This window comes from Bufo bufo, chromosome 9, assembly GCF_905171765.1.
Source record: "Bufo bufo chromosome 9, aBufBuf1.1, whole genome shotgun sequence".
NCBI lineage: Eukaryota > Metazoa > Chordata > Amphibia > Anura > Bufonidae > Bufo > Bufo bufo.
Window position 1 is genome coordinate 208,383,514 of NC_053397.1, and position 17,434 is coordinate 208,400,947.

Consider the following 17,434-nt stretch of genomic DNA (forward strand, 5'->3'; position numbering starts at 1 on the left):
ATACAATTTGCAGCTGACCCATAAATTTACTTAATGTCTGCTGAATAATCTGTACATAAAATGACACCTTGTATGAATATATCAGAAATTCCATAAGCTAGAGACTTACAATTTCCTCAACTAGTATACGTAATTGCAACAACAAGGTAGATGTGATGGAATGTTTTTATTTATTTATAATTTTTCTCATTTATTTTACATTTTATTTTATGAACTTTCACGCACATGAACAATTTAAATTTTAAGGTGACCTAATCACTAGAGTAGCTCTTTTCATATTAAAGCATCTTACTATTTGTTCCATGGTGCTCCCAAACCAGTCTTTAGAAGAGTCTTTTAGGGGGTTGTAATATAAGGGGTCACTTATACCCCCCTAATCTGAGAGGGGGCAGGTGAAGCATTTCTTAGAGCCCTAACATCTCTGGACTTGGTTTCGAAAGAGCCAAGTGTCGTGCTACTTTCAGTTGACCATCTTGCAGGTACCTAATGGTTCAGTTTCAACATTCAATATGGAACCTTTGCCTTAGTAAGAAAGTCTCTTCAAGTTTATTTCCTGGGGATTTTTTAAAAAATTCAGTACTTAAAAGGGGTTTTCCAGAACCTAGTGGGTTCTACTAATCCATCTTAATTATACATAAAACACCTATAAGAGAAAGCTTGTAAAATACTCCAAAGCTGTGATCAGCCTCTCAGGATCCTGGTCACACGAAGTTCCTCATGAAAATCCAGCTGCAGATGTTATGTCCTTTACCAGGTTTCCATGATCCTGGACTATGGACTGGGATGGGGACAAAACTATATCTCTCAAAAGGTGCATGCACAGACAAGGTGGATTCAGGAGCTTGTGCATGCGCCAAAGAGAGGCAGATTTCTTTCCCCGAACTCAGCAAGTATTCGACCTACTAAAGGATGTGACATCAGAGGAAGCTGGATTTTCAAAAGAGGAGCGTGTAATGTGGACAGGCATGTTGAGTGTAATTGAGGTGGGTTCCGGTAAACACGTCTTTCAAGTGAAGGTGGCGCATGTAAAAGTCATATGGCATGCTTATTCTGGACATTCAGCCAGATGCTAGATTTTAGAGCCAAAACCAACAACATCCCCACAAATAACGTGATCAGAAGTTTTAACTTGTTGTCTGTTACAAATGTCGTCGGCAAACGCCCAAGGTCAACACATCAACGTATGCGTCTGGCAGAAATCATTTATTGCAAAATCATTTGAAGGAAATGCTATTTGCACATTAAACAGCGCCCCTGGTGGCCAACAAAAAAAAAAAAAAAAACTTCTGCAAAAAGCATCTCTCTCAGAGAGGTGAACTTGACAAGATGGGAATTGCTTGCTTTTCCATTGCGTGCAATTGTCTACATTATTACCTTAACAGATGAACTGGATTTGTTTCAACTAGGAGAGAAAAATCCCTCTGTATTACCAGTAAGAAATAACGCTTTCCAGCTGACAAAACAGAATAAAAATATCTGCGCTGCCCCGTTTTGGTATCATAAAGAGAGATGATAGGTGCAGCAGAGCATTAAATGGTGCCTGCCTGGCACCATCCGTTTTCTGCAGATCTCGGCGTTATATCAGCATAAGGAATCAAAACACATTGAGTCCTCCGCGTTCCTGACAGACGCTGAAACAAACCAAACAGAACGCTTGCTGCTTTCACCGGTGACAAAGCATTCCGGAGACACAAATGTTTGTGCTGGGGGAAAAATAAAGGGTTAAAACTGGGTGACGTGTTCATTTGCCAGTGCTGTCTGGCATTCAGGACTCGGTTCATCATGACCTAAAAAATGTTAAGATTGAAGCGCATTAAAGATGTGCTAACACCATGTGCAGGCCTGGGAGTACAAGCTATTGTGCCGTGAAGCGGCAAAGACACCGCTCTTTGGAAAAACTAGCACGCACTATTATGTCACTGATATAAACAGAGGAGAGGATGCTAAATTATAGATAAGGAAGAAAGGCGTTCGGCATATGTGAGAGGATGCAGCCGATGCACAAGACATTCACGTTAAATTGCAGGATACTGGGAAAAGGGAGATCCGGAACGGGAATCTAGGAATCCAACGGGGGACTGGAGATCGGAAGGATAAAACGTAGCCTGTGCTGTGACAACTGCAGCGATGGGAACGGTCTGAAGCCGTATAGTGAATTAATTCTTCATCACAGGAGATGAGGGAGTCGATCCGCTCGATTCGCCATCCAGTAGAATACAATGGGTGAATTGATTTGCCGAGTTCTCCTCTTTGATTCTCCGAAAGTGAATCGCAAACGCGGTCATACGACCTGGGTAGACTTATGGCGGACAGACAGGCTTATTCATCTCTATTAGACTATGGTCACCATAGATGAAGAGGAAAGGGTTAAAGGAGAACTCCAGTAACGGTAAAAATTAACAAGCAAATCTTTCAAAACTCCTCAATTTTATTTTTAGCCCTACAATCCAGTAAGCGGCGGCCTGAATATATTTTCATGGCCGCTTGGCAACAAAGGTCATGGCAAGTGGGTAACATAGTAACATAGTACATAAGGCCGAAAAAAGACATTTGTCCATCCAGTTCGGCCTGTTATCCTGCAAGTTGATCCAGAGGAAGGCAAAAAAAAAAAAACCCTGTGAGGTAGAAGCCAATTTTCCTCACTTTAGGGGAATAAAAAATTCCTTCCCGACTCCAATCAGACATCAGAATAACTCCCTGGATCAACGACCCCTCTCTAGTAGCTATAGCCTGTAATATTATTACACTCCAGAAATACATCCAGGGTGATCACCTTAGATCTCTAGGCGCTTAAAAGAAATGTGTCACCAAAATTTTTATCTCCCAGTTAAAACTAGATAGTAACACACATCCTTTATTTTTCTAATCTGTTTTTATTTTCTGTCTAGATTTTTTTAATTTTATTTCCTGAACATTATTATGGGGACGGCCATCTTGTCTGAGCTGTTCTTGGCAGCATTTACACAGAATTTAAAAAACTGCTTTATACCCGTGGGCCATAGACACAATGGTCAGGAGGAGACCTCAGTGACTTCTATGGGAGAGTCTTCTAGACATACTCTGTGACCTGTGCAGAGGTCATTGTACAAGGAAGGAATAAACTCTGACAATCATCTATTGTGAATGGTGGATCCTGTCTTATCTCTACACAGAGGTGATATCATTACAGGCAGGATCAGAATGAGTTAAGTGCAGTAAAGTGAACTGTATAGACCCGGCTCAGCAACTAGGGATGAGCCAATTTCATATTTTAAAATTAGTTTTCGCTTCGTGTTGTGGTATTTACTGAATTGCTTTATGGATTCCGTTACCACCAACCATAACGCAATTCCATGACAGAATGCTTTTAGAGGCATTCCGTTATTCATTCCGTCATAATAGAAGTCTATGGGCTGTGTAACGGATCCGTCCCGTTTCTGTTATGCTGGAGTCCTCTCCTGCATAACGGAAACGGGACGGATCCTTTACGCAGCCCATGGACTTCTATTATGACGGAATGAATAACGGAATGCCTCTAAAAGCATTCTGTCATGGAATTGCGTTATGGTTGGTGGTAACGGAATCCATAACGCAATTCAGTAAATACCACAACAAGAAGCGAAAACGAATTTCAAAATATGAAATTCGCTCATCCCTATCAGCAACCTCCGGCGCTCCAGCGGTTGTGAAGCTACAACTCCCAGCATCCTCTATTCACTTCTATGGGAGTTCTGAGAACAGACAAGCAAGTGTGCATGCTGGGAGTCGTAGTTGCACCACACCTGGAGTGCCGAAGGTTGCTGACCCCAGGAAAAGACCAAGATGTGGCGCTAATTATTAGACATAGTGGCCATTGGTTTTAGTTTAAATATAAAAAGTTACAAACTTATAAAAAATATGGTAAACATAAACTGATTTAAACAATAGGTCATTTTCTGATGACACATTCCCTTTAATATCATAATTTTTATTTAAAAAATAAAAATGCAAGTTTAGAAAATAGTGAATACTATCTATTTTTTCCCCCACACCCATCAACACGGCGGCCCACAACATCACCATTTTCTATTTCCGTCAAGTGCCAGGTATGGATGAAATCTAGAGTCCTTCAACAGAACGTTGCAGTTCTAAAAGCAAATTCTGCAAGCTCGTCCGTTTACGGATTCCCCATTTTCCTTCTATAAACTTCATAAATCTGAATCACAAAATGCCCATCTATTGCAGCCCACGGAAGATAGGAAATTAGCAATTATCTTAGTAACTGGTAGTCCAAGAGGAGATCATGGTGATGTCTTCTCATTTCTTGCTAGATCTTCCTGAATAGCACTATGCCTACAGCTTTAAGATGGCACAAAACAAAAAACACTATCATTCAGCCGGTTACTTTGCATCTACTGAGCTGTGATAGAATTCCCTGTCTTACCTGCCGCCAGATGACCTGCATGACTATAAAGCATTTAAGAGTGCTGGAAGAAAGGGCTTGGTAAACATGGCATTCAGCCCAAGGCCTCATGCACACCTCCGTCAGTGTTTTGAGGTCCGCAAATCACGGAAAGGACCGATCCTTGACCACAAAATGGACAAGAATAAGACAATGTTCTATCTTTGGGCCCGCGGAACGAACATACAGCTGCGGACAGCACACGTTGTACTGTCCCCATTTTTTCCGGCACCATTGAAATGAATTTTTGGAGGATTGGATGTGGACTAAACATACAATCGTATGTGTGAGCCCTAAACGGCATTCTTTTCAGTGCATCTGAATCTTTTGCATTGATAGAGTACGCATCAATATTTTATTGCAGATGTTTTTCTATATAATTTGGTCTGTATCAAGGGCAAAACTTTGCATTGTTCACTTGAATAATCTCGACGTATTACCATAGAAAGAATTATTTATAACAAAGGACATTTCAAGGCGTTCTCTATACTTAGGTTTACAAAAATCTGATTAATACCGCAGAATGAGAAAGGGAAAAATAATATGAGCCCTGCCGAGCCTCCCTGACCCTTCTATGCCTTTGGTTCTCTGCCAGATGAGACTGATTACTACGAACGCGTTAGCCCCCAACCACTCTGTCTCAGCTCAAGTGTCGTGTTTAAAGTGGACAAAAATGTGCACTATTATTCCGATTTGCATCTATAAGTTCAACCTTGAAGCCTACATTTCTGTAGAAAACACCTTCAATCCTTGGCTAAGGGACAGAAAAGTCTTTAAAATATACACGTGAGGAAAACATTTGAGGAAATGCAAAACACAGAGCAGACTGGGGCCAGTCATCCATTTTATGGAGATGTTATTCAAAATGGCTGTCAGATTAAGGCATAGCGAGCGGTGAGGTGTCGTGTCAGTACTGCTAGAGCTTTGTAGAAATAAATGGTATTAGCCTTGAAAATTGGAGCAGAAAATGCAGCGGTTAACTTTCAAAGACGCCCAGACCGAATAATGCGACGATGAAAGTGTCTGCAAGTGTCTGTGAGCTACGAACTAGTCCTACCATCAAAACGCGTGACTGACATGTCAATAATGGAATGCTTATAATAAAGCAGTGCGCCATTACTAAATCAGGCAAATGCACAATGTTTTCACTGCACAAAAAATGTAATAAAAATAATAATCCATATGAATACATATAAAAAATAAAAAATGATCTGTAAGAGTTGTCCGCACCTATTCTACAATATTTAGCCGTTATATCTGCAAGACATCAATTTTCCCCAGACTTCTGAATGGTATATCTAATTATTCAGTGTAGTATCTTCCTCCCTTTGTCTCCGGAATGATAGGTGTGAACTGGAATGTCTGTTACATCTGCCATGGTGGATGCCAACCACCCCCCTCCACCAAGAATGTAAAAGTAAGCGTGCACTAATGAAGTGTTTGCAGTGTATACATCCATCGTATGACTCTGTACAGGCACACACTGGCATATGTTGGTCATAGTGTCTGACGTTTAAAAAAAAAAAAAGAAAATACAGCAAGGTATAAATTTTTTACTGCTTGTATAGAAAACATTATGGGACACATTTATTAAGACCGGCATTTTAGATGCCATCTTAAGCCCCTGTGCTGGATTGCCGAAGTTATGTAGATGCGCTGGCCTCTACATAACTTTGGTGTATTCACCGCCAATTCTAAATGTAAGGCAACTTCCTTGCTGTCTTACATTTAGACCATTTTCTAAGCCTAAACCAGGCCAGCCAGTCCCCTTCCCCGTTTTTAGACCTGGTGTGAGTGGTGAAGAAGTAGCAGATTATGCCACAACATGGCGTGTGACAGAAAGAATCTGCGCCAGCTATACGCCACAAAAGTGGCGTTCTCTAATATATATATATATATATATATATATATACACATATATACACACAGACATATATATACACACCAGGGGACCTTGAATACATTTGACAAACGTACAGTACAGACCAAAAGTTTGGACACACCTTCTCATTCAAAGAGTTTTCTTTATTTTCATGACTATGAAGGCATCAAAACTATGAATTATCACATGTGGAATTATATACATAACAAACAAGTGTGAAACAACTGAAAATATGTCATATTCTAGGTTCTTCAAAGTAGCCACCTTTTGCTTTGATTACTGCTTTGCACACTCTTGGCATCCTCTTGATGAGCTTCAAGAGGTAGTCCCCTGAAATGGTTTTCACTTTACAGGTGTGCCCTGTCAGGTTTAATAAGTGGGATTTCTTGCCTTATAAATGGGGTTGGTACCATCAGTGGCGTTGAGGAGAAGTCAGGTGGATACACAGCTGATAGTCCTACTAAATAGACTGTTAGAATTTGTATTATGGCAAGAAAAAAGCAGCTAAGTAAAGAAAAACGAGTGGCCATCATTACTTTAAGAAATTAAGGTCAGTCAGTCAGCCGAAAAATTGGGAAAAATTTGAAAGTAAGGGCTATTTGACCATGAAGGAGAGTGATGGGGTGCTGCGCCAGATGACCTGGCCTCCACAGTCACCGGACCTGAACCCAATCGAGATGGTTTGGGGTGAGCTGGACCGCAGAGTGAAGGCAAAAGGGCCAACAAGTGCTAAGCATCTCTGGGAACTCCTTCAAGACTGTTGTAAGACCATTTCAGGGGACTACCTCTTGAAGCTCATCAAGAGAATGCCAAGAGTGTGCAAAGCAGTAATCAAAGCAAAAGGTGGCTACTTTGAAGAACCTAGAATATGACATATTTTCAGTTGTTTCCCACTTGTTTGTTATGTATATAATTCCACATGTGTTAATTCATAGTTTATATGCCTTCATAGTCATGAAAATAAAGAAAACTCTTTGAATGAGATGGTGTGTCCAAACTTTTGGTCTGTACTGTATACGCTGAAACTTTTCCCAGTTCATATACCAAAAGTATGTTGCTGTGTGATCCATAATGTATGCCTCCAATTTTAGACATTTTTTTTCCACTCGTGCACATTGCCATCTCCCGAACAATGCATTGACTCGGGGACTAAAACCATGTAATATGGTGGCGTGCCACACTGAAGCACCATAGAGCAATACGTGGAATCCCTATGGCTCCATAGTATAGAACATTCTTTAATTATGCATTAGAAAGTCCTTCAGACTCTAGTATAAGGCTTGCATGGCTGTTAAACATGGGTGGGTGGCTGCCTAACAAGAGGCGTTGCAACCACCTATGTAAAAGCCATGTTCACATTTGTGTTGGGGCTACAAATTGTCAGATTTGAAGGGGAGCCTGATGGAAATCCCAACGGACCCTATTAAAAGTCAATCAATCATTCTATTGGGATCTATGGTAGGAACTAAAGCCTTGTTGCATATGTGAACATAGACTAACAGGTCAACATAAGGGGATTACTTAAAGACTTCAATTTACAGGCAATATTCTGATTTTAAAGTGGTTCTCCAGGCGATATTGATGACCTATCCATGGATTAGTGGGAGCCCAATACCCCGTACCCCTACCAATCAGCCATTTCAGACCGCCGGCGCGCAGTGTAGTAGTTGTGTTGGCGTACTGTAGATCAGATCCCATTCAAGCGAATGGGAGCTACACAGTGGACAGAGCCTTCCAACTACTATACGGTTTCCGTCACTGGTGTCTGCTGGAAACAACTGATTGGTGGCATTGTTGGGTTTTGGATCCCCATCCATCCTGATATTGATCACCTCTCCTGAAGATAGGCCATCAATAGCCAAGTCATGGAAACCCCATTTAATTAAGAAAATTCCATTTGTTTATTAGTGTACGCCAAAATTACCATATTTTTAATAAATTAAAAGCGCTACGCTGAAATGCTGAGGCGTCGGAGAGTTTCCATCTCCCGCGGTATGTGCTGAACGCAGAGCCTCAATAGATGTAAATGTATGTCAATTTCAGCATTTGATTGGCTAAACATGTCACCGCGCTGACAATTAGTGATGAGGCCTTGATCTGAGCCCGGCGATAAGCAGCTTGCTGAATATATATGAATCCGATGGAACAATACAGAAGGCAAATCCCCACTTACTGACTGACAATTGATCTCATTAAACACTCTTTGCATTCTGCCCATCTAATTGGGCATTGCACGTCTCTTACCAAGTTTTGTCTCCTGAGCCCCCTTGACGTTCAGGTCAGACATGTTTGCGTGTGTAGAACACGGACGATGCTGATGGAAACATCCGTTAAATTGGCACCCTATTAAAAGCGCCAAACATTGTGAGTGACATCGAGCCGTCTGCGAGGACCGTTCTCCGTCATGTATTCCTCGCCCTCTGTAGCTTTGGGGGGTGGGGGGGGGGGGGGGGATAATTTGCAAGGAAAATAGGTGCAAGTTTATAAATAAAACAGTCACTTCATCAGAATGTTATGTAAAAATTAAAAGCCTTCCCTCTCAATCATCATAAAAACAGAACGGTCTGAGGGGATTTTATGCGAGCGGATTACTAGGGAAGCTCGACATCGCTCAGACACGCGAAACACATTTATGGCTATGGAGCCGTGTATTTTTTTTTCCACTGGACAGACCACAAACCACCTGTGTTTGCTTTGGTTTTCTGAGCCGCAATTTTATACTTAAGGGTTATTCTAGCAATTTTTTTTTTCTTTTTTAAAGCTTCATCTTTTGCAAACAGCTAGAAATCCACAGAAAGTTTCAAAGTGCAGCTTTGTCCTTGGAACGACGTAACTTGATGTTATAGCGTCGGTAAAAGTCCTTGATTCGCTTTCCTCTTACTCCACACCGACTTTACATGCTAGTCTGGTTTACAAAGTTATATTCAATTAATTTTCTATAGAAGCCATGAACCTTAACAACTAGTTTTAATTGCCCCACATAGGAAACCACATCACTATTAATTCCTCAGCTACAGAGCGAAATCAAACTATTGCCTCTCAATCTTTGGCGCTATTAGACCTCTCAGCTATTTGGCTAACTTTGCTATGCGATACCCAATGCAATTAATTATATTTTTTGATGTTAATAGTCTCTGTCAGTTTCGAGCTTAACTGTTCTTTGATGAATATTTAAATTCTATTTGAATAAAAATAATCTTGGTTACATTTCATCTTGAAGAAATCAGCGCGGCTTAATAAAGGACTGGGCGGCAAAGGAGACGGTAAATGACTACATGAACGCAGGTATAAAAAGATTCGGGGAGTGCCGCCTTGTTTTCCCTTTTTCTTCTTCTACCGTTTATAAAAAGTCTAAATCACCTTGGCAGAAGTTAAATCGCGCGATGTGGATAATACAACCCAAGACTCTACTCTGATGGTAAAGTAAATGGTCCCCATTCTAACACTTTCGTACAATACTAATGGGAAGATCTACATTCGCACAATAAAATGTCTTTCTATACTAGATTCCCTTTAAAAAAATCACTATGTGACAACGGGACTAACTAGTCAATCTGAGCATTACTAAAATGTTTCTAATTAACAGCGCTCTCGTTAAGTTTACTGCCTGACTCGATACAAATGGTAATTAATCATCCGCAAAAAAAGATTGAATATTCAAACTACGCATATGTCGATAGCAGTGACAGAGCTCGGGGCGAATATTGACAACCAGGGTTAAAGTAATGACTGTCCGCATCCAATATTTCTTCAGTTATTTAACCTACAAAAAATCTACCTATTAAAAGAGTAGACGGTGGGTTGGGGATTAAAATATGGTAAAACATTACAAAAATTCTCACAATAGATGTTAAATATTAATTGTTTAATTTTGCTAATTGTTCACCATCATCTATATTAATGCTTCAACGCTAATTAATGAGGTAGGACTCGAGGAATTGTTGCTTACGTACGCTGCAATATAATTGATTAAAAAATGGCCGGCCAATTACATGCAACCGAAAGGTCAATGCACACAGACTTCTGTGGGTTCTATACCCTTCTGAGACTTCTCATGGGGTTCCTGGATGCTGAGATCAGATACATACATTAGTAATTAAAGAGAACGTCATCAGAAAAGGACCTACTGTTTAAATCATATTTTTATGTTAACCATAGTTTCAAAAAGACTTGTGTTTTTTTTTATTTTCCATGCTAATATCTATAGTTAAACAAAAAACATATCTAACCGTTTTTGCACTGTCCACTAAGTCTAATAATAGGCACTACTTCTTTGTCTGTACAGACTGCAGTTATCTGCCATTATTGCAGGCAGGCTTAGAATGACAGACAGCACCTCTATATACAGATATCACAGGACCCACCATTCACAATAGGCCATTGTCACAGCTTAGGCTACTTTCACACTCGCGTTTTGGCCGGATCTGTTACAATAAGACAACCGTATGCATCTGTCATGAACGGATCCGTTTGTATTATCTGTAACATAGCCAAGACGGATCCGTCATGAACTCCACTGAAAGTCCACGAGACGGATCCGTTTTCTATTGTGCCAGATTGTGACGGATCCGTCCCCATTGACTTACATTGTGTGTCAGGACGCTGCAGGCAGCGTTTTGGTGTCCGCCTCCAGAGCGGAATGGAGACTGATCGGAGGCAAACTGATCCGTTTTGGACCGCTTGTGAGAGCCTTATCTACTCCCATCTGACCTCTGTACAGGTCACAGAGCATGCCCGGAAAACTCTGAGGTCCACTCTTGTCCATTGTGTCTATAGCCCATGTGGAAACTGTAATGCAATTCTTTAAATGCAATTAAGAATGGCCTAGGCAAGATGGTCGTCCCATAATTATGCTCAGGAAATAGAATAAACATTTTTTTTTTTAAATCTGCAATTAATTAGAAAAAAAGGAGATGTTTTGCTATCTGGTTTTAACTGGCAGAAAAAAAATAATTGGTGGCACCTTCCCCTTAAGTAATTAGTACTAAATAAAGTTTTACTCGAGCCACATTTAGTAGGATCCATTACAGGGGGCATTCTCACTATAGGCAATGATTGATGCTATAAACATTGACTTATGGGTCTCATCCCAAAAATGTGGGTGTTGGGTCTTTTTAAAGTGAGCGGGTGGCTGCAAAGGTGTTAAGTCCTCTTTAAAATGGCCTTGTTCCATCCATGTGAGCGATATCACTAGGTACAAGGCAATAAGGCATTTAAAGGCTTCACTTTTAGCAATTCAAAAAAAAATAAAACAAAAACGTTCTAGTGATCGTTGGAGTAAGGGACACTTTTTGGTTCAAGTCATGACATTCTGTTATTTTGCCGATATTTCTGCGGATGCAATAGGAAGGGCATTGCTATTTAACTCAGCACAACTTACTCTAAAAAAAACAAAACAGAATTTAAAAACTTGACACAATTGGATAACAAAATAAAATAAAAAACTTTTTGTAATTTTTTGAGGTTTTAGAAAGTTATTTAAATGAAAAAAGGGAAAAAATAAATAAAAATGGGAAAATAGTCTTAACAAAACACATATGGCTAAGTGCAATATATTCAACCGGCAATGCAAGTTAGAAACGAGTCCGTCCTGACATAACAGCATGTGTGTTCAATTCCATGTGCAAACTGTAGATATAGCATCACAGGCTTCCATTCACACCTCTCTATCTCTCATTAGGTTTCCCTGCAGCTTAACAGAACGGGTGATAGATGGAACCACTCTGGAGCTGATGTGATAACAAACAGAGCAGTAAAGAGGGGGACAAACACTATATTTCAAACTTTTAATAAAATCAGCATAAGACCAAAAAAATCAAGTCGTAGAATTGTTGGGTGATTTATATTTTGGAAAAAAATGTAAAAAATTAAAATATTCCCCGTTGAGAAGCCAAAACTCCTGTGAAGTGTGTTCATTGTTTTGCATCATATTGTAAATTTTGGGATGAAAAATAAAAAAAATTATAGTACAGTTACAACATCTAATGAAGTTTTGTAAATTAATTGCAGCTTGTATTTATATCCATGGCCGACCTAGTCTATGGTTAAAAAGGGCATTTTGATATTTCTTCTCGGGTTCTGACCAGCGTTCAACAATAGGACCAATTTTACATGGAGAAAAATTATCCCTTGCTTACCTTACTAGAAATACCGTTCCATGGAAGGGCTCCTCCTTTAGGCTTTTTGTATAAACGCTGTGATACGATAGTAGTGGAGATGAGCAAATCAATCCTACAAATTAAGTGGCCTCATCGATACCTTTTCAGCTGTGAGGGGGTATCCCTGCTGCTGAAGCTGCCCCTGCCACTTGTTTAACAGGACTGGGCATCTTATCTGTCCCTAAAAACCTTGCGCCTGTGCCCCTATTCTGGGTAACAGTGCAAACAAAGTGGCTCTGCACAGCTACTGTGCATGCTCTGTTAGACTTCTGGGTAGTGGCGCTTGGACAAATACTACCCCCGAAGCCAAAGCAGGGACACTTCGCTTGAACTGCTACTCAGAACAGCGGCGCAGGCGCAAGATTATCAAAGGCTGGTGGGATGTCCTACCCGGTCAGTCAAGTAGCACAGGGATCTTCTTCAGAAGCAGGGACACCCCCTCGCAGCTGAAGAATTCTTTGTTGATGCAAATCAATTTACTCATCACTACATACTAGCCAATAGCTATCTACAGAAAAAATCTTTGAAGATAAATGTTCCACCTAGAATACTATCTTAAGGTGCCCGTACACCTTCAATAGCTATCGGCTAGGCACTTCAGACTGTGGCTCATCTCCTGTGGGAACATTGTATTGGGCATACTGAGATGCAACATGTCCGATGCTCCTTTTCATCTGGCATTTGCTAGCCCAGGAGAGTTAGAACCCATCTCCACAACACCACCACCGCACCGCCAAATACATCAAACTGGCAGGTACAGCCAACTTATTTCCAATGTTAGTAGCCATCTTTAGATTTCTAATATTCAACACTCTCCACCAAAATGAATGGTACTCAAGCATGGTCAGCTTCTGTATGAACAGTAAGGATTAGGATCCTCTTATTCTTTAAATCTGTCGAGGCCTATTGTCAAAAATAAGACATACTAGTCTAAAAAGTTTTGCCTCTAAAATACTTTAAAAAAATATCCTCTAAATATGGCTTCGGATGAGCCTGAATGGTCCTCAGAAAATGAGGCCAATCGTAAGTTAAACAGGTCTCGAAAATATAAAGACCTCTTTTGCATTGGTCAGACACTTGTGTAACTCCAAAACCTTCCAGTGTCTGAATAATACCACTGTGTTGAGGGACCCAGAATCATTGTGAATATTACCGCAAGGATAAATATCAAATTTTTATAAATTACATTGAAACCCCCTTTGACGTTGTCTTGGTCATTCCATTTTTGGTGCATTCTTTAAGAGGAACATCAATCTGCCTAGTTTCAATCGTATTTGGTATTTTATTTTGATGAGGAACATCTATTTTCAGACTCTGGCTAATATTAGAAGGGGAATTTCAATCTGTCCCGTAAATGTGATGGTAATGTAATGAGTGGCATCTTGGAACTAGACGTTCAGTGTCGGTGTTAAGTGGGAATAACTCTTCTGACCGTGAGGGACAGATGCTCCTCTGACAAAAGTAACAAGCAGACCTAACCCGTCACCTCAAGGCTAATCAGAAACAATGTATACGATGATTACAAGTAAGAGCTGCATAATTTTTATATTTTAGATTTTTTTCCCCATACTGAATTTTACCTTTTTTTATAAAGCACTATAATAAAAAAAAATCTCTCTTATACCTGTGCTCTTGACAAGTATATATTGTATTTTATTCCATTATTTTGACAAAGCAATCCAAACTCGTCTTCCTCCAGAGTCATTTCTAAAGAGAATTCTGAGTAGGAAAGTGGCCCACGAGAACAAGGCAGGGGAAAAAAAAATATAGGATGTGCAGCCCTGCTGTCTCCCTTAGCACTGAACCATTAGATCAAGCAGAGAGTTACAACATTCATAATCCCCTAGTCTAAGAAGACTGAAGTTGACATGACAGGTAACTGGAGAAGGCAATTTCCCAAAGGAGCTCTGATGTGCAGACTGGAGGCAAAAACGATGGGAGAAGTGCACCGAGATCAGATGAACAGTAATTGGTGCTGGGGTATAGAAGGAAATACCAAGAGATCATTGAGGCAACAACATTACGACAAATCACATCAAATCCAAAGCAGGCACAAGGAATAAAAAAAATAAATGTAACCATCTTTATGGAGTGTGAAATCAGCTGTTTGCCAGTTAGTCGAGGAGCAGAAATGAGTAAATACCTGGTTTTAAAAAGAGCAGCTGTCTCAACAATTGGTGGAAAACCTGTTCTAGACCTGACAAAAGTCCGATAGATCTCAAAGATCAAGGCAACCTATTCAGAAGCCAAGGACAATGACACTTTCCTTGGACATCACATGTCCCAGTTGGCAAGTCACTTTTGACCCCTTATAGTTAAGTCATTCCATGTCTCATGGACTCCATACAACTTGTAGGTCAGGACATGGATTAATATTTTATAGTGACTAGCGTAAAACAAGGATGAAGTGCAATTTAAAATAAAAAACAAACAAAAAACAATATCCTAAAAATGTAAAGAACTCAAATGATGTATATGTCAAGCACAGGCTGGATATTACACTAACATGGTGCACATCTGCAGTTAAGGGCATCCATATGATATCTTAAGATAATGGACGCAAATGTATGCACTAAGGGTCCATTCACACGTCCGTATGTGTTTTGCGGATTCGCAAACTGCAGATCCGCAAAACGCGGACACCGGCAATGTGCGTTACGCATCTTGCGGACCGCACATCACCGGCACTCTCATTGAAAATGCCTTTTCTTTTCCGCAATTGCGGACAAGAATAGGACATGTTCTATTTTTTTGCAGAACGGAAGTGCGGATCCAGACAGCAGATTCCGGCCCCATTGAAAATGAATAGGCCCGCACCTGTTCCGCAAAATTGCGGAACGGATGCGGACCCGTTTTTCAGACGTGTAAATGAACCCTAAATAGGGCAAAAAAACTAAACTGTACAGCCACTTACTCAACTCTACAGAATGCCATTGTGTCTAAGGTGTCAAAGGGTAGGAATCACTTGTTTTGGCCTCCTAATACATAGCTTGGAGGTCAAATAGGTGGACACTAGCTTGAGTCATGGACCATTTGAACATTTTTACTGTAAATGATAAGTCTCCATAGTTCTACCTTTGTGACATGATCTTGTAAGCATCTGGAAGATGGCAGTCTACGTTCTCCATCTGAAATGGATCGGCATCACAGATCTTGTCGTCTGTACGACCGTAGTTGGCACTTTCAATCATAATGACATCACTTCCCGGACATCGAAGATCGATGGGATATCCTTCACAGGCGAGTTCCCGTCTTACTAGGCCAAAAGGCAGTGCCGCTCGACTGAAACCTGAAAAAAACAAATGAAAATGCGTTGAAATGACACAGAAGGCACGTGAGTTTTTAGTCAACATGGACAAAAGTCTAAAAGTCTTGATCATTGGTCGATATCGCTTCTACTGGCCATGAAGAGTCGAAGCAAATATGCAATGAAAACATTTTAGCAAGAATGTGGACAAAAACTTCATAGGGCCATCATCTAGGTCGTACTAAAAGTATCTGTGCATACATAGCTTGAAGGAAGAGTCTCCCCAATGGTGATCAGCCAGTATTAAAGGTGGAAATGCTGAGCGAGTCCTCATACACCCTATTGAAAAATTAAGCATTACACCTTGCCCACTGATCTAAAATGGCTGTCCACTATTTGTTGCAGCTCTCTGCTATGGTTGGTAAAAAAGGGGTAACTCATAATACCGTAAAAAGGGCATTTAAAGATGTTGTCTCACTTCAGTAAGTTGCATCTATCATGTGGAGAAAGTTAATACAAGCCACTTACTAATATATTGTTATTATCCATATTGCTTCCTTTGCTGGCTGGATTCATTTTTCCATCACATTATACACTGCTCGTTTCCATGGTTACAGACCACCCTGCAATCCAGCAGCGGTGGTCGTGCTTGCGCACTATAGGAAAAAGCATCAGCCTCTCTGGTGGCCGGGATCATGGGAGCGCACATAGGCTAATGCTTTTTCCTATAGTGTGTAAGCACGACCACCACCGATGGATTGCAGGGTGGTCTGTAACCATGGAAACGAGCAGTGTATAATGTGATGGGAAAATGAATCCAGCCAGCAGAGGAGGCAATATGGAGAATCACAATACATTAGTAAGTGTCTTGTATTAACTTTCTCTACATGATAAATGCCACTTACTGAAGTGAGACCTCACCAGGCAGATATCAGATATCACAATTTTTTACTTATCAGGACCAAATTGTGTCCTGATGATGGACCAAGGACAATTCAAGCTGCAGCAGCGGGTGAACATCTGGGCAACTACAATATCTCTGCATCTTATATTAACCCCTTCCCCACCAGCGCCGTAATAGTACAGTGCTGCGGGAAGCGACTTCCCGACTAGCGCCGTAGTACCAAGGCACGCTGATCGGGCAGGTGCTGCGCCCGCCAGATCAGCTGTATGCGCCGGCATCGGTGAAGACACCAATGCCGGCGCATTAACCCTCACTATGCCGCGGTCAGCGCTGACCGCGGCATGTGCGGGGTGTGTGGAGGGAGGGAGTTCCTTCTCTTTCCTCATCGGGTGCCCGCGCTGCTGTGACAGGGACCAGATTGCAGGGAAGACAGCCCAATGCCTACCACAGGCATCGGGGCTGCCTTCCATGTAAGCCTGTGAGATCTAGCCCCCTGGATCTCACAGGCAGGAAGGCTGTAAGTGTATTACAGTGTGTAATACACTTACAGCCAATGCATTACAATACAGAAGTCCAGGGGATCAGACCCCCAAAAGTTATAGGGAAAAAAAAGTTTAATAAAAGTTAAAATAAAGTTTTGCATAATATTAAAAAAAAAAAAAAAAGTGTTCTTTTCCCATATTTAAGTACGGTAATAAAAAATTTGCAGAAAATAGGAAAAAAAAGAAAAGTATACATATTAGGTATTGCCGCATCCATATCGATTAGCTCTATAAAAATATCACATGATCCACCCAGTCAGGTGAAAATAAATAAATAAAAT

General features: G+C 40.7%; 1 protein-coding gene across 7 annotated transcripts in view; it reads right to left on the reverse strand.

The window, feature by feature from the left end:
- ADGRL2 (adhesion G protein-coupled receptor L2) overlaps positions 1-17,434 on the reverse strand; it is a 185,797-nt gene that overhangs the window by 80,589 nt on the left and 87,774 nt on the right. For all 7 annotated transcript variants that reach the window (XM_040408493.1, XM_040408488.1, XM_040408486.1 and 4 more), the window contains exon 3: positions 15,536-15,749. In XM_040408493.1, coding sequence (XP_040264427.1) covers positions 15,536-15,749 — 214 coding nt within the window. The remainder of the gene's footprint in view (positions 1-15,535; positions 15,750-17,434) is intronic.